Below are 21,227 nucleotides of genomic sequence, written 5' to 3' on the forward strand. Positions count from 1 at the left end.
ATTTATTAAAACTTGGTCGTTCTAAAACACATGTACGACACGATTGCTAAACAGGTAGTTTGTAAGGATGTTAATCAAATAATTGTGAGAATTTTAGTTTGAATTTTAAAGCATCATTTTTTCCCATTCCCTTTATAATATTTGAAATCTCTTTTTTGACTAAACAAGAAAGGCAAAAAAAAAAAAAAAAAAAACACTCTTCCTCCCTACCCTTGTAAACGATCCCTACCTTCCTCAAACTAGCCACCACACCAAACAATGAGGTTTTTTCTGGAGATACTTAACAGATTTAGCGAACAAACGGTTGTTAGGTCAATCGTTTGTGCTGATCTTTGTCCAATTTCACAAAATGTAATTCACTTTTTTCATGATATCACATACTTTTAATAGAAAGTAATTACAGAACAATTTTTTATGAGCACATGGTGTGTGAAAACAATGTACATGTAGGGTCCGTTTGTTTCGGGTGAAAATGTTTTTCAGGAAAATATTTTCTTAATTTCCCGTGTTTGGTTGCACAAAAGTTACTGAAAATATTTTCCTATGTAAAATATTTTCACTCATCTTATGGAAAACAACTTCTCTTCCAAACTTACTGAAGTTGTTTTCCGAAATGCATGCATCCCGCCTGTAGCATGTTCCAAATTTACTGAAAACATCTTATAGTATGTTCTTTTTTTTTTTTAATATAAACAGGAGGATTCGAACCTAAGATCTCTTCCTTACACTCCCTTCCCCCTACCACCCAACCCTCCCCCTAGTATATTCAAAATAAAAAAAAACCTCATCCTGCTCATCCTATGCTAGTAATTAATTATGTATAATAGGGACATTCTTTTTCTAGAGAAACTTTCAGCAGTGAGAGTGCAAGATATATGTCATAATAAGCATTGCATGTGATTGATATTTGACACTAAATGGCCAGCAATTTATTTATTGCTTAAGGAGATATTTTTTTATTCATATATACATTTCTCCAAGATTTTTTAAAGTTAAACAATGAGATAAATTTTCTTATTTTGCATGGGAAGAAGTATGTAGTTATAACGTGTAGAAAGTTAAGATAGAGATAAAAGTGAAAATATTTCAAAAGTTAAACAAATACCAGAAAAATAAAGTAAAAAAATATTTTCAATAAGCTAACCAAACACCTGAAAATGATGAAAGGGAAATTACTTCCACGGAAAATTACTTCCACGGAAAATATTTTCCTAAGGAAAACATTTTACTTCCAACCAAACAGACCCGTAGTGAACTGAACTTTACATTTTCTTTTTGGCCAATCTTGAACATTAACTGCTCAAGAATAGTCATCAAGATGACCGTCCCTGCCGTGCTTTTGATACTTAGCATTAGATGTTATGTTATGTTTTGCACTTGAGATTTGTTTTGTTTGGGCCCTTATTTGCTACTATTTCTCGGCTCTTTCTTCTAACGTTTCTTGCCCCTATCTACCCAATTGCATACAACTCGAAAAGTTGGGCTCATGGACAAAGGTGTAATGTGGATCAAATAGTATATGGCAATCGTTTCATCTATATACTAACACGTGGGTCCTTGATGAAATTTTAGAAATGTTGGCCCACAAGGGATAGCAGCTTGGCAGTTGGCACCACCTTCAAATTCATCCATTTTCAATTTCTGGATGTAATTGGAAAGATTCGGGCACGAAGGAGGCAACGAAATCCTAAACTGTGCTGATTTTCAATTTGTTTTCGATATTGCTACTGCTTGAAAAAGTGGAAAGATTTTGGTGGTTAAAAAATTTGAATTGAGCTGTTAACCATTCCGCCGAAACTGTCACTCCAGCAGAGTTTCTTGTATCCCATAAAAAGAAAAGAAAAGAAAAGAAAAGAGCAGCGGGTTCCGCACAGGAATGGTATTGTCTTGCATTTAATACGGGACCATGCTTAAAATGGTCCACAGGCTTGTTATAACTTGCAGAATCAGTCTATTTATGGCTTCCCCCACCCCCCCCTCTACAATAGGCTATGTACGTGATAATTGTTTGCAAAATCTCTCAGCACGTATGCATCAGTTTGAACAATTGAATCTCCAAAGTCCAGCGCCAAAAATCTTTCGGTCCTGTGTCTGTATGTTGAAGGGTCATATCACGCAACCAAAATTATGAACCCAAGAATCTTGCAGAGCGGATCCCACTCGTGGACCGAAAAACACAACAAACCTTCAACTTATTTAATTCCAGACAAATCATGAACATAGTGGTTGGTTAAACAAATCAAAGGAAAGTACCCTAGTTGTAGATCAAGAAATCAGAGACGCCGCCTGCTGTCTCCCTATTAGCCTTCTTCTTAGTTCTTTCTGGGAATAAAAGTATTTAGTGGCATCAGAAGATCGCCATCAACTCAACGGCTAAACGCTCTCATAAAACGACAAATGCTCCATCCTCTGTTTGTAATTGTCTGTCTTCGCATTTTGTATGGCCCCCCCACCTGCTTCCTGACCTCAGCCCCCTCTCGAGTCTCCTGTCTTGCCCTTTTCACTGCTTGCTTGTAGGCGTTTGTCTCTTATCTTTTTGCTCTATCTACGCAGAGGCATTAGCTGTACTGTTGGACGAACATGTAACCCGACTTTAAAGAAGCTACGTAAGTTGTGATAAAATCTTTAGGCCAAATTTTGGGTAGGCCGGGTTTTTAAAAATTTAGCGATCCAAATTGTGCTACGTCACTCTAACTTGGTGAGATAGTGTGGTACGATTTAAGTTATTGAATATTTAAAAATCGAATCTATCCAAGTATAAATTAAAATCTTAAGCAAAAAGACGAAACTTTGTTCATTTTTAATTTTAAGATTTTGCGCTCAGATGAAATTAAATATCCTGCTAAGACGTAGTAGTTTAAGCATTAAAATTTTTTGAAGAAAATAAATAAATAAGTACAATAGAAGGCATATAGTGAGCTGGTGTGATTTGAACAGGTCAAAAGTCAACTTTTGAATGTCTTAATTATGGAATTAACACATCATATCCTGGTCTTTCTTTGGCAAACTGCTAGCATTAAACGGAGGAGACGCTCATTTGGTCCACCAACATTGAGCATATTTACTGGTCTATCCACTTGCATGTCAATCAATTACTACCAAGTGAAGCAGGTTTTTACCTCGAAAATTGAGCCGAATGAAACGACAGCCTCTTTACTAGTCTTTTGCAAACTGCAACGCAGACGCAACGTCTCTTCCTCCTCCTCCTCCTCTTTTTTTCTTCTTACGCAACGTCTTTTGCTTTCACTTGGTCTGAATTCTGAAATGCTCGTAAGGTTTCAGTTTACATATTATTATTCTCTTGTTACAAAGCTCCGAATTAACTCTCATAAATCCCAGCCAGCCTTTCCTGGGATTTCCTTGGTAAGTAACAATGCACATTATATGTCTCTTTTGTTACTTTTCTAATTTTATCTTCTCGAGATTACCAAACCTCGCAAAAAATCTTTTTCTTTTTCCTTTTCCTTTTCCTTTTCCTCTTGGAAAATGCTAAAGAAATTTGCTTTCAAGCTCTCCGAGAGAACCTCAAATGGTGGGCTTTAATTAGCTTTTCTTTTTCCTGTTTTTGTTAGTCTTTGCATCTTAATAATAGTAGTCGTACTAGCAATACCAATTTTTGATGTACAAAACAGACGTGATGATGATATATTTTTTGTGGAGCTCTTTTTGGAACTTAGCCTCAAGAAATGATGGTGCTGTCTACTTTTCTCTGTTGAAGACAGCGAGGCTTAGCTTTGTTGTTCAATCCTGATATACACTGGTGCCGTGTTAACAGCCATTATGCCTTCTTTCTTAGAGGGTCCTTTTCCATATGGAAAATCGAATCTTTAAAAGCCTGTTAGACCCTTTTCAGTTTTCACCGATCTTTTTCTCCTTTAACCTTTCCAGGTTTATTCTCTTTCTTTCTATCTGTCTTTTTCTGCCTGTGTTATTCCTCGAGCTCCTCTTCTTCTATTTCTTGCAGCAATGCCTCCTCTTCTTTCCACTGTATGTTGCAGCAATGTTTTGAGTGAATCTTGATCCCAGGGTAATCTTTTTCCTCTGTTTCCTCTGAAACAGTTAAAAAGGGGTGGCTAATGTTGTTGTTTTCTGTCTCTCTGCCACATTAGAGTTTAGACCTTCCATTGAAAAATTTTGTACGTTTATTTTCATTATTTTACTTGTACTGTATTGACTATATAGAAGTGCCATTGATTCCGGCGGAGATGGGGGCTTGAATAGACAAAAGTCTCCTTAAATGCGTACCTAATTTACCCAGTGGCCCACTTTGTTATCTTTGTCTAGCAGCTGTTTCGACAATAGTAAGTAGTAGTGCTACTTATAATCAGACTAATCCATCAGGTGGTTAAAAAATTGAGTAGCTGGTCCTGCCTTCCTTTTTTTTTTTCTTCCATAGCTGTGCTTTCCTCGTGATGTTAATAATAATGCTCATCAATCATGCTTGAATCCTATCAATGGTTGGTGCGTATAGAGCGGGCAATCCTTAAATGCACTATTTTCTTTTCTTTTACCCAAAACAGTAAATTTAGGACTGGCATATTTACTCGTTTCCTTTTTTCTGTCTTTGATGGGTTCTCATGGGACTCTGGATGTCGGTGAATGAGTGGGAAATTTATTACTGTACTTTGCTTCATCAAAACATTAAATTCTTCTTGTGCATTTATTCACATTGGATTCTCCCCGTTTCACTCGCTCTCTCTTTTGTTTTTCTGTCCCTTAGCTTGTGATATTTCTGTACTCTTGCAGGTGTTGTGGGTCAGGGAGCATTAAATTGGTAAAGCGACTTAAATCACCATTTCATTATCTGGATAGAAGGTAGTTAAGATATGCAGACCCCAAAAGCAAGGTAAATTTAATCCCCTTCTATTCATTTTGGCCCCCTCCCTTAAACTAACTGCTATCTCAAACTGTTTCTGCAATGTGATCAAGTTGTTTTCCATCTCAGGATGAACTTTAGGATGCTGAACGTAAAGTAGTCTGCGTTTAAAGTGAATTTCTTCTGTCGAGTGATTTCGAACTCAGCTTGTTCTGCTGATTCTCTGCTTTTACTCTAATTGTTTTCTGCTAGTTTTTGTTTTGTTTTTTAACCAGTAAGCTTCCTTTCTGGTTGTATGACATGCCGAAAATCTATTAGGGTATGTATGCTGGGAGTTTCAGGGGATATTTAGCCCTTGAATGATAGTTGCATTAACAAGTTATGGTGTTTTTGCTTGCTGAGTCTCGTTGTCAAACAAATAGTTGCCGGTTGAGCTCTGCCAGTTGATTTTGATTGGTAATTTGTCCTGTTTCTGTATCTGGCTTGCTGCAAATTTAGCAGAGACCTTAAACGCCATTAATCTTGTGGGCGCCAAACAACCTCTTCAAACCGTATGGTCATTTGATTTTATTCTCTTACTCTGAAATAATGGGACTCAATTTTCAATTATGTAATCATGTACTAAGTAGTGAAAGGAATTTGCATTATCTCTTCTATTTACTATTCTACTTTGAAGTTAGCTGCACCAACAAAAATGAGACACTGATTTTGGTTCTTTCCAACTCATCTTGCAGTCTTTTTGGTGCACTGCACATGCAACTATCCAATGAGCTTTTGCTATTTCCCTTGGATTAACTGTATTTGAGCATTAGTGCTGCAATTCTCTATCAGACATTTACATTCCGTACCTAAAATTGCATTTGTCACTACCATTGTTCAGCTCCTGTTTTCAAATTCTCATCAAATCACGAAACTTCAGGGTGCAGATAATGAATGTTGTGGACAATTCACCTCTAGATACAGAAAATCTATATATTTACTAAGATGCCAACTAGAACTTTCTTTTTTGCTGCAATTTGCTTCTCATCTTATAACTCACCTACCATGTTTTCTCATTTAATTATTTTTGAAAAGTTTCTAGTCATATGCCATTGAGAATATCATTAGTTTTGGACTTGCCAGTTGAAGGAACTGCTGTGGAAGATGTCCAATTGCATCTATTTACTACCTCATCTGAAAGCTAAAAGCAGTTACAGATGAGAATTCTTTAAGAACTCGTACACTCTTAACAACCTGGAAGAATATCATGTTACTATAAAGACTTCATCTCCTATTTTGCTCTGTTCTGCAAAAGAATAGGTTTCATGCATATAAAGATACCTGATTTGGTAAATCTGATAGTTATTAATCTCACTATTGTTATCTGGCTACCATTCAGGAACGCTACAGGTGAAACACCTCAAAAGATCTCCCCTCGTGTTGTTTCCTCTGAAGTGGCTTCAAAGCCATCTCCTCGTTCTGTTTCTTCAGATGTGCCCCTAAAGCTCTCTCCTCGAGTTGTTCGCCAACTTAAGACAGCTAGCCTGGATTCTGATTCTGCTACATCTTCTTGCCGAGCAAGTAGGACACCAAAAGATAGAAGCTGTAAAGTAGCTGAGAGAAAATCACCCCGAAGCCCAGTGCCTGAGGTGAAGTCATATTCTTAGATTAAGAGAGCCGGAGATTTGCCTGGTTTTATGTTTTTGATAATGATTTTCTTACAACTATAGAAATATGCCTTTTTGAAAATCAGCAAATGCTTTCCATTTCTGTGGTCGCTATGAATTTCCCGTACTTAAGCCTTCGGTTTTGCATGATGGTCTCCATGCATAGCATTTATGAAGTATAGTTTACAGGATTACTCTTCTCAGTCCACTTAAGGGGATCCTTCACTTCCTAGCCTTATGTCCTCATTGTTGTGTTGGGAAAGCATAAGGCAACCTTTCTAGTGCTCGTTTAGCAGTTGTCTAAATGCCATGAAATTCTACCTGATCAAACTGAGATTATGAGAAAAACGTCTCTAAGATTTGAACTGGAAAGTCAATAGTTCTTCAGAGCAAGTTGGAAACTTCTCTCTTGTGATATCATTAACATCTGCATTAGCTTCAACTGGCAAGTCTGTTGTATTCCTGGATGAAGTCAAATATTAATTGACCTTGCACAAATAAGAAAGCATGGGCAATGCAAAAAATGGAAAATCATGCACTATACTTTTGATATGCTCCTCTTTTCATTCATTTTCCTATGCTCTCTTGGCTGTTTACAAACTATATGAAGCTTGTACATGAAAACATACATTTGTTACATGGACTGTATCCCATCAATTTTAGGCACATTACCTTTTGTTGATTGATGTTCTCAAACTTTCAATGTTTTTCAATGCAAGTTGCAGAAGAAGCATCCAAGTAGGGTTGCTGAGCTGGAATTTCAGATTTCTCAACTTCAGAATGACCTAAAGAGAGTGAAGGATCAGCTAGTTTCCTCGGAAGCATGGAAGAAGCAAGCTGAGCAAGATGCTGAAGAATCAAAGAAGCAGCTCTTAGAAATGTCTTTAAAGCTCGAAAAGTCACGGGAACAAGTTTTAAAGAAGTCTGGTTCTGAGGAAGCACTTTTAATTCAGCCCCAGAAGATCACTGAAGATCAGGATTCGCTATTGCAGTCTCAGCTTGAGGCTATAAAGAAGCAGCACTCACTTGACTCAGCTGCATTGGCATCTGCCGTGAATGAGATTAAGGAACTCAAGATCCAGCTAGAATCTGTAGCTGAATCTGAGGCTGCCCGGACGAAGCACGCAGAACTGTCACAAATTGAGCTTAATAGCTTGAAGCAAAACCTGACAGAAACTCTTGCTGTCATGGAAGACATGAAAAATGAGCTAAAAGACTGCAAAGAATCAGAAGCTCAGGCTCGAGTACTTGTAGGTGAGACACTGATGCAATTGGAAACAGCGAAAAGGACCGTTGAGTGCCTCAGGTCTGACGGTGTTAAAGCTGTTGAGGCATTTGATTCAATAGCTTCAGAATTGGAGCAGTCAAGGGCTCGTATAAACTTGTTGGAGGGGATTGTCAGTGAACTGAAAGCTGACACCAAAATTGTAGATGGTTATGGTTCCCAAACTGCAGGTGATCAGGAAATCACATTTGGGACTGAAGAAAAAGCAAACCTTGGGAACTCAAATGAAGGAGAACTAAATTCTCTTAAATCTGAAGTGGAACAACTAAAGTCTGCTCTAGAAGCATCTGAGATCCGATACAGTGAAGAGCAAAGTCGAAATGCTGCAGAGATCAAAAGTGCTTATAAATTGGTTGAACAAATTAAATCTTCCTCCATTGACAAAGAGGCTGAACTTGAAGCGGAGCTCCAGAAAACAATAGCTGAAGTTGAAGAGTTGAAGGCAGATCTTATGGATAAAGAAACTGAATTGCAGGGTATTTGTCAGGAGAATGAGGATCTGAATCTGAGGCTAGAGAACTTCCTGTCTAGCCGCACTAGTTATGAACTTGAAAAGGAGATCCAGAAAGCAATGGAAAGTATTGAACACTTGAAGGCAAATTTGATGGATAAAGAGACAGAACTGCAAAACATTGTCGAAGAAAACGAAATGTTGAAGACAGAGATCAAGAAAAAGGAAATTAACAAGGGGAAAGTGAATGATGAAATTGTTGACGAACTTGAATCTGCAAGAGCTGCAGAGCGTGAGGCTCTGATGAAGCTGGGGTATATGACGGAGGAAGTCGACAAGAGTAACAGGAAGGTAGCACGAGTGTCTGAACAGCTGGAGGCAGCTCAAACTGCGAATTCAGAGATGGAAGCTGAGTTGAGAAGGTTCAAAGTGCAGTCTGACCAGTGGAGGAAGGCTGCAGAAGCAGCTGCTGGCATGCTTTCATCAGGAAACAACGGGAAGTTCATGGACCGAACAGGATCGATGGACAGTAAGTATAGTCCGAGGTCGGGGAGGATTTCTTCACCTTATTCTGATGATGGGGATGATGATTTGCTGAAGAGGAAAAGTCCAAACATGCTCAAGAAAATTGGTGTCCTGTGGAGGAAGCCTCAGAAATAGCAGCATTGCGGGGCGTTTCTTGTTAACAAGTACTAGGAATTGAAGCAGTAGCATCTTTTGTAGTCTTGTTTGAACTAATGTACGACCTAAATTAGATGAAAAATCGATTTCTTGACTCCATGGAATTCCTGGTCTGTCAGTCGTCTATCTCCTTTATATCAATTCTTGGTTTTGCGAAACCACAGCTAACATTGAAGCCCTCGCACAGATGAGGTTCAGAACAATAATGTAGACGATGGAAAGTGGCAAGTTCAGAGCCATAATGTAGGCAGTGGAAAGTGGCTACTAGTGTTACCCAGTAATTAATTGCTCCATGCAGTAAACCTGAGCAAGATATTGGTTTATCAAATTATTTTTGTTCACTATCCCATAAACTGTAATCAGAGTATCTGGAAGTTCTTGGAATAAGGTCGTACATAACTTGATCATTATTTTGACCATTTACGAGTTAAAAGAACAATTTTTTCCCGTCAATTTCCTCATAAAATTATATATATTAAAAAAAAAAACCTTTCTCCCTTGCATCAGTTGCATGCAGAAAAAGGAAACAGAGAAATAAAGAAAAAAAAACTGATGCTACTGAAGCTTGGGCCTAGATGTCCAGCCCAAAAACGTAAGATATGGGCCTATGAAAGAGAAAAGCTAACTTAAAATTACGCAAAAGGTTTAGTCTGTCTTATAGGTGTCCGCCAAGTACTAGGGTTTTGCTCAGTATCTGGTAAGCATAGCGTAGCAGAGCAGCAGCTGCATCTCTCTTCGTCTCAAACAAATCCGCTAGCCGTTGTCGCCGTTGCCGCCGCCGCCGTTGCAGCTGCATCACCTTTCTCCATGGGGTACAGTCTCTATTTCTCTCTACTGTTATGCATTTATTTGCCGGATTTTTTCCCGTTTTCTGCAATGAGCTTGTGCTGCATGCTTGGATGCATTGCTTACCATTATTTCCATTTATTTGGAATTTTGGAACGATCTTTTTTACGAGTCATTCTCGTGTTTGAAGAGTAAAAAGTTTGTACTTGCTCATGAAAAATGAGATGCCTAGAAGATTGAAGACTAAGCTTTTTAGTACTTTTATATAGTGGAACACAAATTATAAGTAGGTTAGTGATGAAGTTTTTGGGTTGGAGGGATTGTGGGAGAGCAAGGGAAGATGGGTGTTGGTTTGAAATGACTTTGTGGGTAATTCCATGTCCATCTTGGCAAAGCAGATGAGCCCTTTCCGAAAGGAAAAAGAGGCGGTGAGCTGTTTTGAATGCTAATGGACTAATATCGAATGTTCACTGTATTAACTGTTCTCAGCTTCTCTCAACTTGTGGAGCTGCAGATCAGTGGAGATGAAACATTTTACATAGATGTTGTGTACGCAGCTCTTTAATCTTAAATCCTTACGAAGAGGAGTTGCTATAATGATGTCTGGAAGAGCTATTGCTGAATGACATCTAAAGCTGAGAGGATGGTCCGTCTGCTGGGCTTGTACAATTATGTGTTGGAGAGTGTTATGTCCTTTGTTCTGGATACTTTTTTGTTCTTTTAAGGTTTGACTGGCATTTGGAGGGCTTCTTCTGTATCCGGTTGAATAAATATAATGTGGAAACCTCTGTGTCAGTACTCCAAAACCCTAATGGGGATGAAACTACTATGGATCAGGAGATGATAAAAGTTAACATTGATCATGTTGACGTTGCGTAGCCAATCTTTGAATTTGTGCATTTGTTAATGGATGAAATATCTGTTGATAATGCAGGATTGTAAAATTGTAAGTGACCCCTCTGCCCCTTAGGGGTAAAGGGTAAAATCTGCATTTTAATGGAGGTAATGTGTCTATTCTTTGCTTGGATTGGGAAGATCAAATTAGAGATTAATATGGTCGGTATCTATATTTGTAGTATCTAATTTCAGGTGTTTGCTGTTGCACGTGTATCAGTTCTGGTTTCCCAATTTGCTAATTTGTTTTCTAGCATTATTTAGTCTGTTCTACTGAGCTTCAGTGGTTGTGAATTCCCTTTCAAGACCATGTGGACAGAAAATCTGGGATTTCATTTAAATGATCATGTCGAGAGAGTAAATTAGAGGGGAAAGGGAGAATTATCTACCTTATAAAATTTGTCTTTGATTTGTTATTATTAACTAATTGTCATCTTTTTCTAGTGTTACTCAGGACAATGGGCTTTCAGTCCATGGATGAATCACCTCTGTTTTTTGTTCCATTTGGTATTCAAGTCATTTTGTTCTGTTGTCTTTTTACAGGAAGACACGTGGAATGGGAGCTGGCCGCAAGCTGAAGACCCACAGAAGAAACCAAAGGTGGGCTGATAAATCTTACAAGAAGTCCCATCTTGGTAATGAGTGGAAAAAGCCATTTGCTGGATCATCACATGCCAAAGGAATTGTTCTGGAAAAAATGTAAGACCGAGTTTTTGAATTTCATTCCCTCTATTCTTCTCCACTAGAGGCCTGTTAAGTAAAATGTAATCTTGCTTAAGACCTTAGCTAATGTATAACATTATGACTTTTACAGTGGAATTGAGGCTAAGCAGCCAAACTCTGCCATTAGGAAATGTGCTCGTGTCCAGCTTATCAAAAATGGAAAGAAGATTGCTGCCTTTGTGCCTAATGATGGTTGTTTGAACTATATTGAGGAGAATGTAAGCGAACAAGTTCCTTAATTTGATGAATTTGTACTTTGATCTTTTAAAATTTTCTATCTTGACTTGGAATTATGTCCCTTTGGCTGTAGGATGAGGTGCTGATTGCTGGATTTGGTCGTAAGGGGCATGCTGTTGGAGATATTCCTGGTGTCAGGTTTAAAGTTGTAAAGGTTTCTGGTGTTTCTCTTATAGCTCTGTTCAAAGAGAAGAAGGAGAAGCCAAGGTCATAAGGGACACTGGATGAATTTTGTCACGAGAATTTACTTCCTGGCTCTCAATCGCTCTTCTTTGTAATTCGCTATCCTTATGCCCACCCCCTACCTTCTTTAGAGCTGAGTTTTGTTTTTTCATTTCTGACATACACTTATCTTGAACTGTTTTATGAAGCAAAATGATGTTATAATCCAAGTCTGCTTGTGCTCTGACTTCCATTAAGTAGTACCTGATTTTGTCAAGGATCGGTTTTTTGGCTTCCAAATATATGTAGGGCCATTAGCCACTGTTTCTTCACCCATGGCATCTTTAAGTCTTTTAGCTTATCCCAATGCTGAATATTTGGGATGTCCAATAAATGTTTTTTGGATTGCATTGATGCACGATGTCCAAAATCTGGTGTTTAACACTATTACAGAGAAGGAAGTCGTTGCCTGGTTTCTGCTAAGAAAGATGCGGGTGTAGCTTGATGTTTCTGGAGAGGACTTTGTTAAGGTTTTGCCATTGTCAATATTCTTGTGTGCTAGTGAAGGGGAGGCAGAATATGTGCTTCTGTAGCTGGAAGCCTGGAGTGATATCTAGCTTCATGGAGGTTGGTCTAGTTTTGGACTTTGAAACTGTCGGTTGCGTCAAAAGGCATTGCATGGGTTCGGAAGAACCTGCGTTTTGGGCAACTCCTACGGCCAAACGGCTGAAGCCTGAAGAACCGTGGTGGTTCTTACTCAAGTAGTATGTACTGTTAGATGACGAGGGAACTCCGCTGCAAAATTGTTACTATAGCTTTAATTTCTTGGTAAAATTGAGTGATGTCTTAATCCAATTACGAAGAAGGATGTAGTCGAGGGTGATACTATTACTCACTGGAGTTTGAGGCACACATGAATGTGTGCGTACAACTAATAAAAAGAAGCTTGGGCTAAATTTTTTTGAGTATATTTGAAGTCATTTTCAAGAGAATTAGTTTTATGTTGTAATAGTAAATATGTAGAAAATTCCCTAAAGTAACATATATAAATAAATAAATAATTATTTAGTAATAATTCATAACCATAATTGGTGGTTGCTAAGAAAAATTAAGATTTACTAAAAATAACAATAATAAATACATATAAGTTGGAAGAAGGATATATTGGGAGTTGAAAGCAAAGTCATTAAAAGTAGTTTAGGAAGAACATAAATACATTGGAAGCTGGAAGTATAGTCATTTAAAGTAGTTTAGTAAGAACATAAAGTTTACACCAACCCTCCCTCTCGCTTCATATATGGTATAGATATAGATATGGATTCGTTAACAACAAAATTCGAGATTAAAATTCAGAGTTATTGCCAATGAATTATTGTGAGGAATAATTATGTAGCCCCTCATAACTTAATTTTGGAAAATGTAAAAAAAAAAAAGAAAAAAGAATGGTATACACCAAGCACCAAAGGTAGGTAGCTTCACACAGAAATTTTACATTTGGAAAGCGGTAGGCTCTACATGCTAAAATTATCTTATGATTGATGACAAATTGACAATCTGTTTTAAGAAATTGTCAAATAAAGTAGTATAATCGAATTATGTAATATGATGTCCTTCCTTTCGGAGGCTTCTTAAAATGAAGATTCGGTCCCTAAGAATCTACGTGGAGTCTTTGGTGAGGTCTCTTCCCCCTTACAAGGGTTGAAATTTCCCTTTGAAGAACTTTTTTTTTTTTTTAAAAAGGAGGGTCACTACTTATCATCGATTTTTTATGTCTAATCCATCTTCAATTTTGTCTCTCTCCCTCTCTAGTCTCTGCCCATGTCGCATGCACTCACACTCACGCACCAAGCCCATCTAAACTTGTAGTATGCTTAGTTATCATATTGCATACCCGCTCGTTATATTGCAGGAAGCGCAGGCAAAGAACAAATGAAGGACAATATTCATACATATGTCAGCAAGATCAACAGTAACTGCGTGCGTTCGTGGCTGGTGGTGGTGGTGGGGCTGAAGTTCCTCTGGCAAGTGCGTGAACTGTGTGAAGTTGCCAGAAGATAACAGCCTTCTGTGCTGCCTATGTCACTGCTTTGAGATCCTCAAATAATGCTGCTGAAGCTGATACACATAGCCATATATTATTATTATATATGAATAATTCATTCACGCTCAAATCTCATGCTGGATTTGGTCAGGCAAAGATGGGGAAATCTATCCCGAAATTGCTGCTCATGCTTCACTGAAATTCCAATGCTTAGGAAGAAGAGATGTACAACTATCCACCTCATTGTCAATTAATTATTCTAGCACAATATTCTCTCCGTTATTTTAATCATCGGATCTACCTAAAAACAAGAAACAATCATGGAAGAATCTCTGGAGAGCAAGGCACCCAATTTAATATTCCTCTAACAATCACCTCCACCTTGCTAAAGCTAAAAGCAGCAGTCGTCGCAGCTCAGATAGACTTCAGAAGTTTCAGCGACTATGAAGCATCCATGTCATTTCTTTCTGTCAGTCACTTTCTTTAAATAAGCAAACAAATCCCACAACCCACTGCAGGTTCTACTTAAAAACAATTTACTACTATCATTTCTCCACTCGTTTGTTGAAGAAAAAAAAAAAAAACTACTATCATTTCTCCACTAAATAAAAGAAGCAAAGCTGAAATACACTACCGTGCTAAAACCACCAAAAAAAAAAAAAAAAAAAAAGAATTAAGACATTGATTCTGGTGAATCAAGTCTTTTAACACAAACTCATGAAATTAATTTAAGGTTTTTTGTCTGATATTCGAACAAAACTCTATCTATTTGTTTTTTTTTGTTTTCCTTCCCCTTTCTTGCCATATCGATTTCCTAACGATCTCTACATGAGAGGGCTATTCAGAAGTCCATGCCAAGAAGAACCAAATCCGTTGTTCCAGCTTTGCCTGCCTGAATCAAGATCCGATCCCATGTTTCCCTCGCCACCAATCTGCCAGGGGAATCCCCAAAGCACCCTATTTTCACCATCTCTTGCATTGCAGATTTCTTGCTTCACTGTTGTAACTGTTGTTGCAGTTGTGGTTGCTCCACCAATGTCCTCATATGGCACCATTGACATTTCTTCACTACCATTGAGGCCAAGGCCACCCCCATTTTCAACATGCCCCATGTTTCCATTACTCATCCCATAGTACAAATTGTGAAAGCCATTCGGATTTTCAAGAAAACCTCCTCTAAATGCATCAAAAAAGCCCCCTGCACCTGAACCACTACTGTTAACATGATGGTGATGACCATTATGGTTTCCAAGAACTTCACAATGGGGATTGTTAGGGTTTCCCAGCATAGGAAGTTCATGGTCGTGATCAAATCCCAGATGGCCATTTGTTTGCTTTTGGAGCCTAGCAATGGCAAGGCTGATATCAGAGTCGTACGGCAAATTTGTTAGGGACGAAAGTGGGTTGGTGTTAGTTGCAACAACTGCTTGATCTTGGCCCCTTTTTGAAGATGATGATGAGGATGATGATCTCTTGTTCTTTCTGCAACCTCCACCCACTGGAACGTTTCTCAAGGTTCCACCTTTAGTCCAATACCTCCTGCATGACTTGCAAAAGTACCTTGGCTGAGTGAGGCTGTAGTTGTTGTAATAACAAAATTTGGTGTTGGTGGAGTCACATCTAGGGCATTTCAGGGCTTGTTCAGGTGGCCTTGGCTTCTTGTCTTGCTGTGCTTTTGTGCATACTAGCATGCTTTCTAGAGTCTGGGAAGACATGTCCTGAAAATTATTGAGTAGGGCATTAATTAGATTGCAAAAACGAAACCAAAAGTGCTAGATAGAATCATATATTAAGAACCAAAAGAATTGAGATTGTAGAATCTCAAGATTATAATTACTACTCTGTGGATTATTACTTTATGGATGCCAACTACACCAATTCTCCACTCCTGCATTCAGTTGTACTTCACCACAGTGAAGTGCAAAAAAAGGTTATGAAACTTCTTATCACTTGGATTGTGTATAAAGACTAGATTCCAGTATGCTATCTAATTATGTTGCAAAACCAAGTTTGGAACCTTCAAGGTTTATGATGCAATCAGCATGGAATATTGCTTTGATATGAGGAACATAGTACTATGCTAGCAGTAAGCAGTACTACAAGGAATTCTGGTCTGAAAACCGAAAAGGATCAGGTTGAGCGGCTAAGCTGATATATCTTGACTAGTCCCAATGGGAACAAGACAGGAAGCTAAGATCAATTGGAGGCCAGATTTTGATGTCAAGAAATGAACTACAACAAATCAGTACAACACAAATATCTCTTTAACTGAAATTTAAACCTGTAAAATGATTTTAGCTCAGCCAGATCAAGCGAGAAACAAAACGGCTTATTCCCATGAAAAGCTTGATAGGATACACAAAAACGAAATCTTTAATCCAGAATACTAAACAACGACAAGGGCTACAACTTGTAGAAGAAAGATTAAAATTATTTCCATCATTCCTTTGTTTCTTTTAGTACTTTTTCTCCCTTTTCTAGAAACCCAAAACCAACGAATAAAAAACTTGGAGGAAAAAAAAAAGGGGGTAAAAAGCAAGGTAGCTAAAATGGATATGATAATCTTCCAAGTTCCTACCTGGTGATGATGCTGTGCACCTGAAGGATCCATCCATGCACCAACTAAAGCTTTTCCCAAATAGAAGTAAGAAACAATTGGTAAGCTTGTTTTTTTGATAAAAAGAGAAGATGGGCTGGCTAGGAAATCAGCAGTAAGGCAGAAGAGAGGTCATGCAAAGCAAAATCAAGAAGACCAGAGAAGGGGCAGCTCCACCAAGAAGCCTCTGTCCATTGCATATATATAGAGAGAGAGAGAGAGAGAGAGGAGTGGGGATTATGAGTAATGGGATGGTGGCACTGCTGAAGGCTACCTAGGTGGAATTGTTTGCATCCAGTGCGTGTTGTGTGTGTGTGAGAGAGAGCATAATGATTACTGGTCTGTACGGGGATGTGTGTAAGCACGCAGAGAAAGAGAAAGAGAAAGCAAAGAGCGAGAAAATTTCGAGGGATAAAATCTTAACTACAAATAACTTGTCCACTTCTCTCTTCCCTTCTCTTCAGTTGTTCTCTACAACGGATTCAATTTTGGCCAGTTCTGGCTCGGGGCCCCACTAGCGTGGGATTGTAACTATTATTGGGTCCCATCTGCAGCTGCCTAGGTATTTTGGTCCCTCTCGTTTTTTTTTTTTTCAAATTTTTATTTTATTGTTTGCGCCGATCAAAGACCTGTCATGGGAATTCTTCACTTGGCGTTGGCGCCATCCAAAACCGAAACAAAAGTTACAAAACACGCTCGTTTTTTCTTGGGATTTTAATTAATTTAATTTATTCGCGCTATGATGTGCTAATCTACTGATGGTGTGACCATTATTAACCATCATAACACTTAGAGTCTTTTCTGCTACTAAATTCGAGATTCTCAATTCTGTACTATAGAGTACTTGAAATTATGTAAACACAATGAAGAAGATCATTCTATTTTATGTGCTAAGCACATTACGTGAAAGGTGCTGCTAGTTTTCCCTACACATAAATGTCTAAATTTTTACATAAAAGAGTAACTGAAATAGTAGGTGACGATAATGAAATAGTATTATGTGAGCCACTTTTTTTTGACAGGATTCGTTCTTCTTTATCGGTGTAAATCCTTTTTAACATTGACGGGTGTAACAAAATAAATTTACACTGATCGTATAGAAATGATTAATCTTTTTAATAAGTTACTTCTAAAGGGATTGAAGGAAGACGTGATTTCAATGCCACGTACTTATTTGTAAAACTACAATCAATCAACTTACAGCTAAAATTCCAAATGTAACATCAACGATCCAGTAGCTTAGCTGAAGGGCAAGGGATAATTAATAAAGGGTCAACCTCGATCCGCTCCATATGTGGACTTAGGCACTCCAACACTACATACTAGTACGCATTATTCTTTAATCAGCAGTTGTTGGCAAAAAGCAACAAAAGTAAATTATTCCTAAACAGTGGCATTAGCAAAGAATAAGACGAAAAAAAATCTTGGCGGTTGTGTACCTGTGCTTCTACCTGTATCTAGGGATGTAAACGAGTTAAATCGAGTTAAATTTTGATCTAATCGAGTCGAGTTTTAACTTAATTTTGTAAAGCTCGAGATGGAGCTCGATATTAAAAAAAATAAAAAGAACTTTTTTAACAAATAATAAAATAATAAAAATATATATATAATTTTACTATTAAAATAAAAAATAAAAAATATATATAATCGAGTTTGCTCGCGAACTAGCGAGTTGAGTATCTTTGAACTCGAATTCAAATTCGAGTTGAATTTGGATTCGAGCTGCTTACGAATAACAGTGAGATTCGTTTGCAACCCTACATGTACCCATGAATGAAAGGAAAGGATGGTGTTGATCGTCAGGGGTGGTAAGGATAGACACTAAAGAGTGAAGACTTGAAGGTTGCGGTGATAGAGACTAATGATGATCATGGAACAAGCGAGGAGGGGACACCCTGTGGACACAGAATTTTGCACTTTATTTTCATGCTTCACTGTATCCACTACCCAGCTCACTACTGCATTTTGCTACCACCATTTCTTTTCTGCCATTGGTCCTCACTCACTCCTCTCTCTAACATAACATACAATCTGACTAGTCTTAATCGCTGTTCGTTCAAACCCTCCATTCCATTTCTCATTTACACTTTGCATATATAAGCTCTACGTATGCAATTTGTAGTTTTGTTGCCCCCCTGTCTCCAACTTTTTTTCTCTTCTTCTTGGCCTAAATAAATAATTGAAGGCCATGATCAAATTAATTAATACTCTATCTCTCTAATGAATAACCAAAGCGTTATTATCCCCAAGCACATTGTACTTGTCAACCAAGCCAGTCAAGCATTTAAAGTTCAGGTTGTGTTTAACGTGTAACATTTGTAAATTGCGAATCACCGGTGCAGGTTATGTGACGATCACCCGCACACCTCACCCTATCTATATAGTTTTGTCCTACCTTCCAAGGCTTCTTGTTGCCTACAAAGGAAAAAATATTTACATTCTTACCTTGAAATGATTTTATTGTCAACAAAATAAGAAAATGAAAAATACTCAAAACAATCATCTTTGCCTTTTGCCAAAAAAAAAAAAAACAATAATAATAACAAATAGATGAATGATTAATAGAGAATCTATACTAATTATGATAAAATCCGTTCCTATATTTACCACCCCAAAATGTAGATAACAAATAATGAGTCCGTTCAAATTTGTAATTATTTGAAAATTTTATTTTATTTGTATCATAAAGACAGTTATTTTAATTACATGCATCACATTGCAAACATTTCTTTATTTTTGAATCTCTTTGGAAGGGACAAAACAAAGATCTTGCTGTTTGTTCAACAACTTTTGATCTTTCGTAAACCTATCAGTAGGATTCAAATCCATATGAAGTTTTGACCATCTATCAAAAAAAAAAAAGAAAAGAAGAATGAACGGATCTCGTGGGATTTTCAAGAAATTCTTCCATCTCTTTCGATGAATAGCAGGTGATCGATCATCTGCTTCTCACGTTCCGTGAATAGCCGGGACATCGGCAAATAGCCAGAAAGGCATTTCGAGAGTCGGTCCGGTCCCTATAATAATTATTTTAAAAGATTTTCCAAATAATCTTCTATTAGAAAAAAAAAAAAATGGTTGTGCATGGTCCAATTGTTAAGTGCTAAACAAGATGAACATGCTCTGAATCAGGAAGAGGAATTACACGGACCACTGGATGTGTAGTGTGGTGTAGGGGGTCACAGATCATGATATGTGTTACTCATTAGAACAGAACAGTACTTGGTGTCTCCATCATTGTACTCTGGTCACTTTCTCTCTCCAATTCATCCATTATTTGGAGACAAAGGTTGCTCTTGATGAATGACACGTCCGTGGAGATGTTGAGGGCACAAGAAATAGCTAATTTGAGATCCAAGAAAAGAATACTCCAAACTCCCATCCCAGACAATGAGATAAAGATAACCCCTCCATCTATTTTGAAATCTGCCGCCAGGTCCAGCAAGCACGACATGTACACAATCTTTCTCTCCAAGCTAGCTAGGTAGGTAGTGATGTATATTGGAACATCTTCTGGATTATACGATGGCTCCATTTCAACCCAAGCAACAAACCGATGAGGAAACACATACATTAAAATGGAATGGCTAGAGGAATTGGGCACTAAAAAAGAAGAAGAAAAACAACTACGTATATGCATGGTTCTTTGCGCCTCATTTAACTACGGCTTGTGTAAAGGATTTTTAGACTGCTCGTAATCATGCGTCGCGCTTCCTGACGATCAATTTTCTGGATCTCCAATTTGCCCTTAATTATTTGATGCTTAAGACTAATCCGGACGCTGGATCGGTGATGAAACATGCATATATGATTGCACGGACAATTTCTTATCCATGAAGATAGCAAATTAACGACACAAGCAATCCACTAAAACCATGATCAGCCAATCAAAAAAAGATAGACAATTTAGTTGTACATTGGATAATACTTGAGTCTTTGACGAACTTTCCTCTTTTCCTTTCCAATATTTACCATTTTAGGAACCAAGATTCTTGGAGTGGTGGGAAAATCAATGTTAGGCAGCAAATATTCTAACCTGTCATAATCTGCAGGGGGCACATATCATAAACGAACAATGATTGAATCCACCGAGATTATATCCGGATCCTATGACACTGAAACTGCCTTTTGATTTTTTTTTTTTTTTGGCCTCCTTCGTTTTTTCAACAAATCAGAAACCTAATCATAGTCCTATCACCTATGGAAGAATAAAAGTGTAACGTTAAATCAACTTAAGAACTTAGCACCTAGCATATATATATATATATAGGTTTACTACTAACTGATACGTACGTCACAAGAAGACAAGACCCTATGCTATTGCTAGGACGACAGCACGAATCAAAAGAAATACTACTCCACAACAAAAGGGCAATTTGAGTTTTGGACTTCAACTCCAAATAATTAAACATAGGATTAGGAGTCAGGACATGTTAATTGTCAATAACTTATCTTGTCTTACTTGCATGTAATTCTTCAAGAGCTTACTTAAAAAGAAAAAAAAAAGGAGTTATATTCTCTTTTTTTTTTAATGTTTTCTCCCCTAATTCAACAAGGCTTGAGGACATAATTTAAAGGGTTGGTGTAGTTTTTTTTTTTAAAAAAAAAAAAAAAAAATTTTGATGTGGCAAAAAACGCACTTTTGGTTTCAAGTATGGGTGGACCCATGTGTGTTAACCTGCGGGTCCCGTTGTATCATGGGAATTTTGGGTTGACTGGTCAAAGCTAATCAGTCAAACGAACGCAACTGAGGCAAAGTGAAAGAGAAATAGGAAACCGTGCCAGAAACACACAATCACATAGTCGTGGTTTTGATAGTAGCGACTGTGAAGAAAAGAATCTGCACTGTGCACTGCCCCCACTTCACTTCTGCTTGTACAGAATCTACGGCTCAGAAGAACACAATCCC

At 37.8% G+C, this 21,227-nt stretch overlaps 3 protein-coding genes across 13 annotated transcripts; 2 read left to right on the top strand and 1 right to left on the bottom strand.

The window, feature by feature from the left end:
* The first annotated feature begins 3,079 nt into the window (after positions 1–3,079).
* On the top strand, positions 3,080–8,983 carry LOC113708425 (interactor of constitutive active ROPs 3). Of its 11 annotated transcripts, none has more exons than XM_027230912.2 (4): positions 3,080–3,363; positions 4,747–4,846; positions 6,195–6,444; positions 7,182–8,983. In XM_027230912.2, exons 2-4 carry the CDS (start codon positions 4,827–4,829, stop codon positions 8,856–8,858), a joined length of 1,947 nt encoding a protein of 648 aa, XP_027086713.2. In that variant the 5' UTR covers positions 3,080–3,363; positions 4,747–4,826; the 3' UTR covers positions 8,859–8,983. The 11 variants fall into 11 exon arrangements, with proteins under 11 accessions (XP_027086713.2, XP_027086734.2, XP_071915487.1 ...); XM_027230933.2 differs by having other exon boundaries at positions 3,082–3,363; positions 7,188–8,983; XM_072059386.1 differs by lacking the exon at positions 3,080–3,363 and adding an exon at positions 3,513–3,532.
* Positions 8,984–9,532: 549 nt separating this feature from the next.
* On the top strand, positions 9,533–11,911 carry LOC113708487 (small ribosomal subunit protein uS12-like). The gene is made up of 4 exons (XM_027230943.2): positions 9,533–9,691; positions 11,103–11,258; positions 11,374–11,500; positions 11,593–11,911. The coding sequence occupies exons 1-4, from the start codon at positions 9,687–9,689 to the stop codon at positions 11,731–11,733; spliced, it is 429 nt and encodes a 142-aa protein (XP_027086744.1). The 5' UTR covers positions 9,533–9,686; the 3' UTR covers positions 11,734–11,911.
* Positions 11,912–14,395: 2,484 nt separating this feature from the next.
* LOC113708497 (dof zinc finger protein DOF5.3-like) lies at positions 14,396–16,493 on the bottom strand. Its single transcript, XM_027230953.2, has 2 exons — positions 16,301–16,493; positions 14,396–15,440 (listed from the first exon to the last, which is right to left on the bottom strand). The coding sequence occupies exons 1-2, from the start codon at positions 16,331–16,333 to the stop codon at positions 14,547–14,549; spliced, it is 927 nt and encodes a 308-aa protein (XP_027086754.1). The 5' UTR covers positions 16,334–16,493; the 3' UTR covers positions 14,396–14,546.
* Between the last annotated feature and the right edge of the window lie 4,734 nt (positions 16,494–21,227).

This window comes from Coffea arabica, chromosome 1e, assembly GCF_036785885.1.
Source record: "Coffea arabica cultivar ET-39 chromosome 1e, Coffea Arabica ET-39 HiFi, whole genome shotgun sequence".
NCBI lineage: Eukaryota > Viridiplantae > Streptophyta > Magnoliopsida > Gentianales > Rubiaceae > Coffea > Coffea arabica.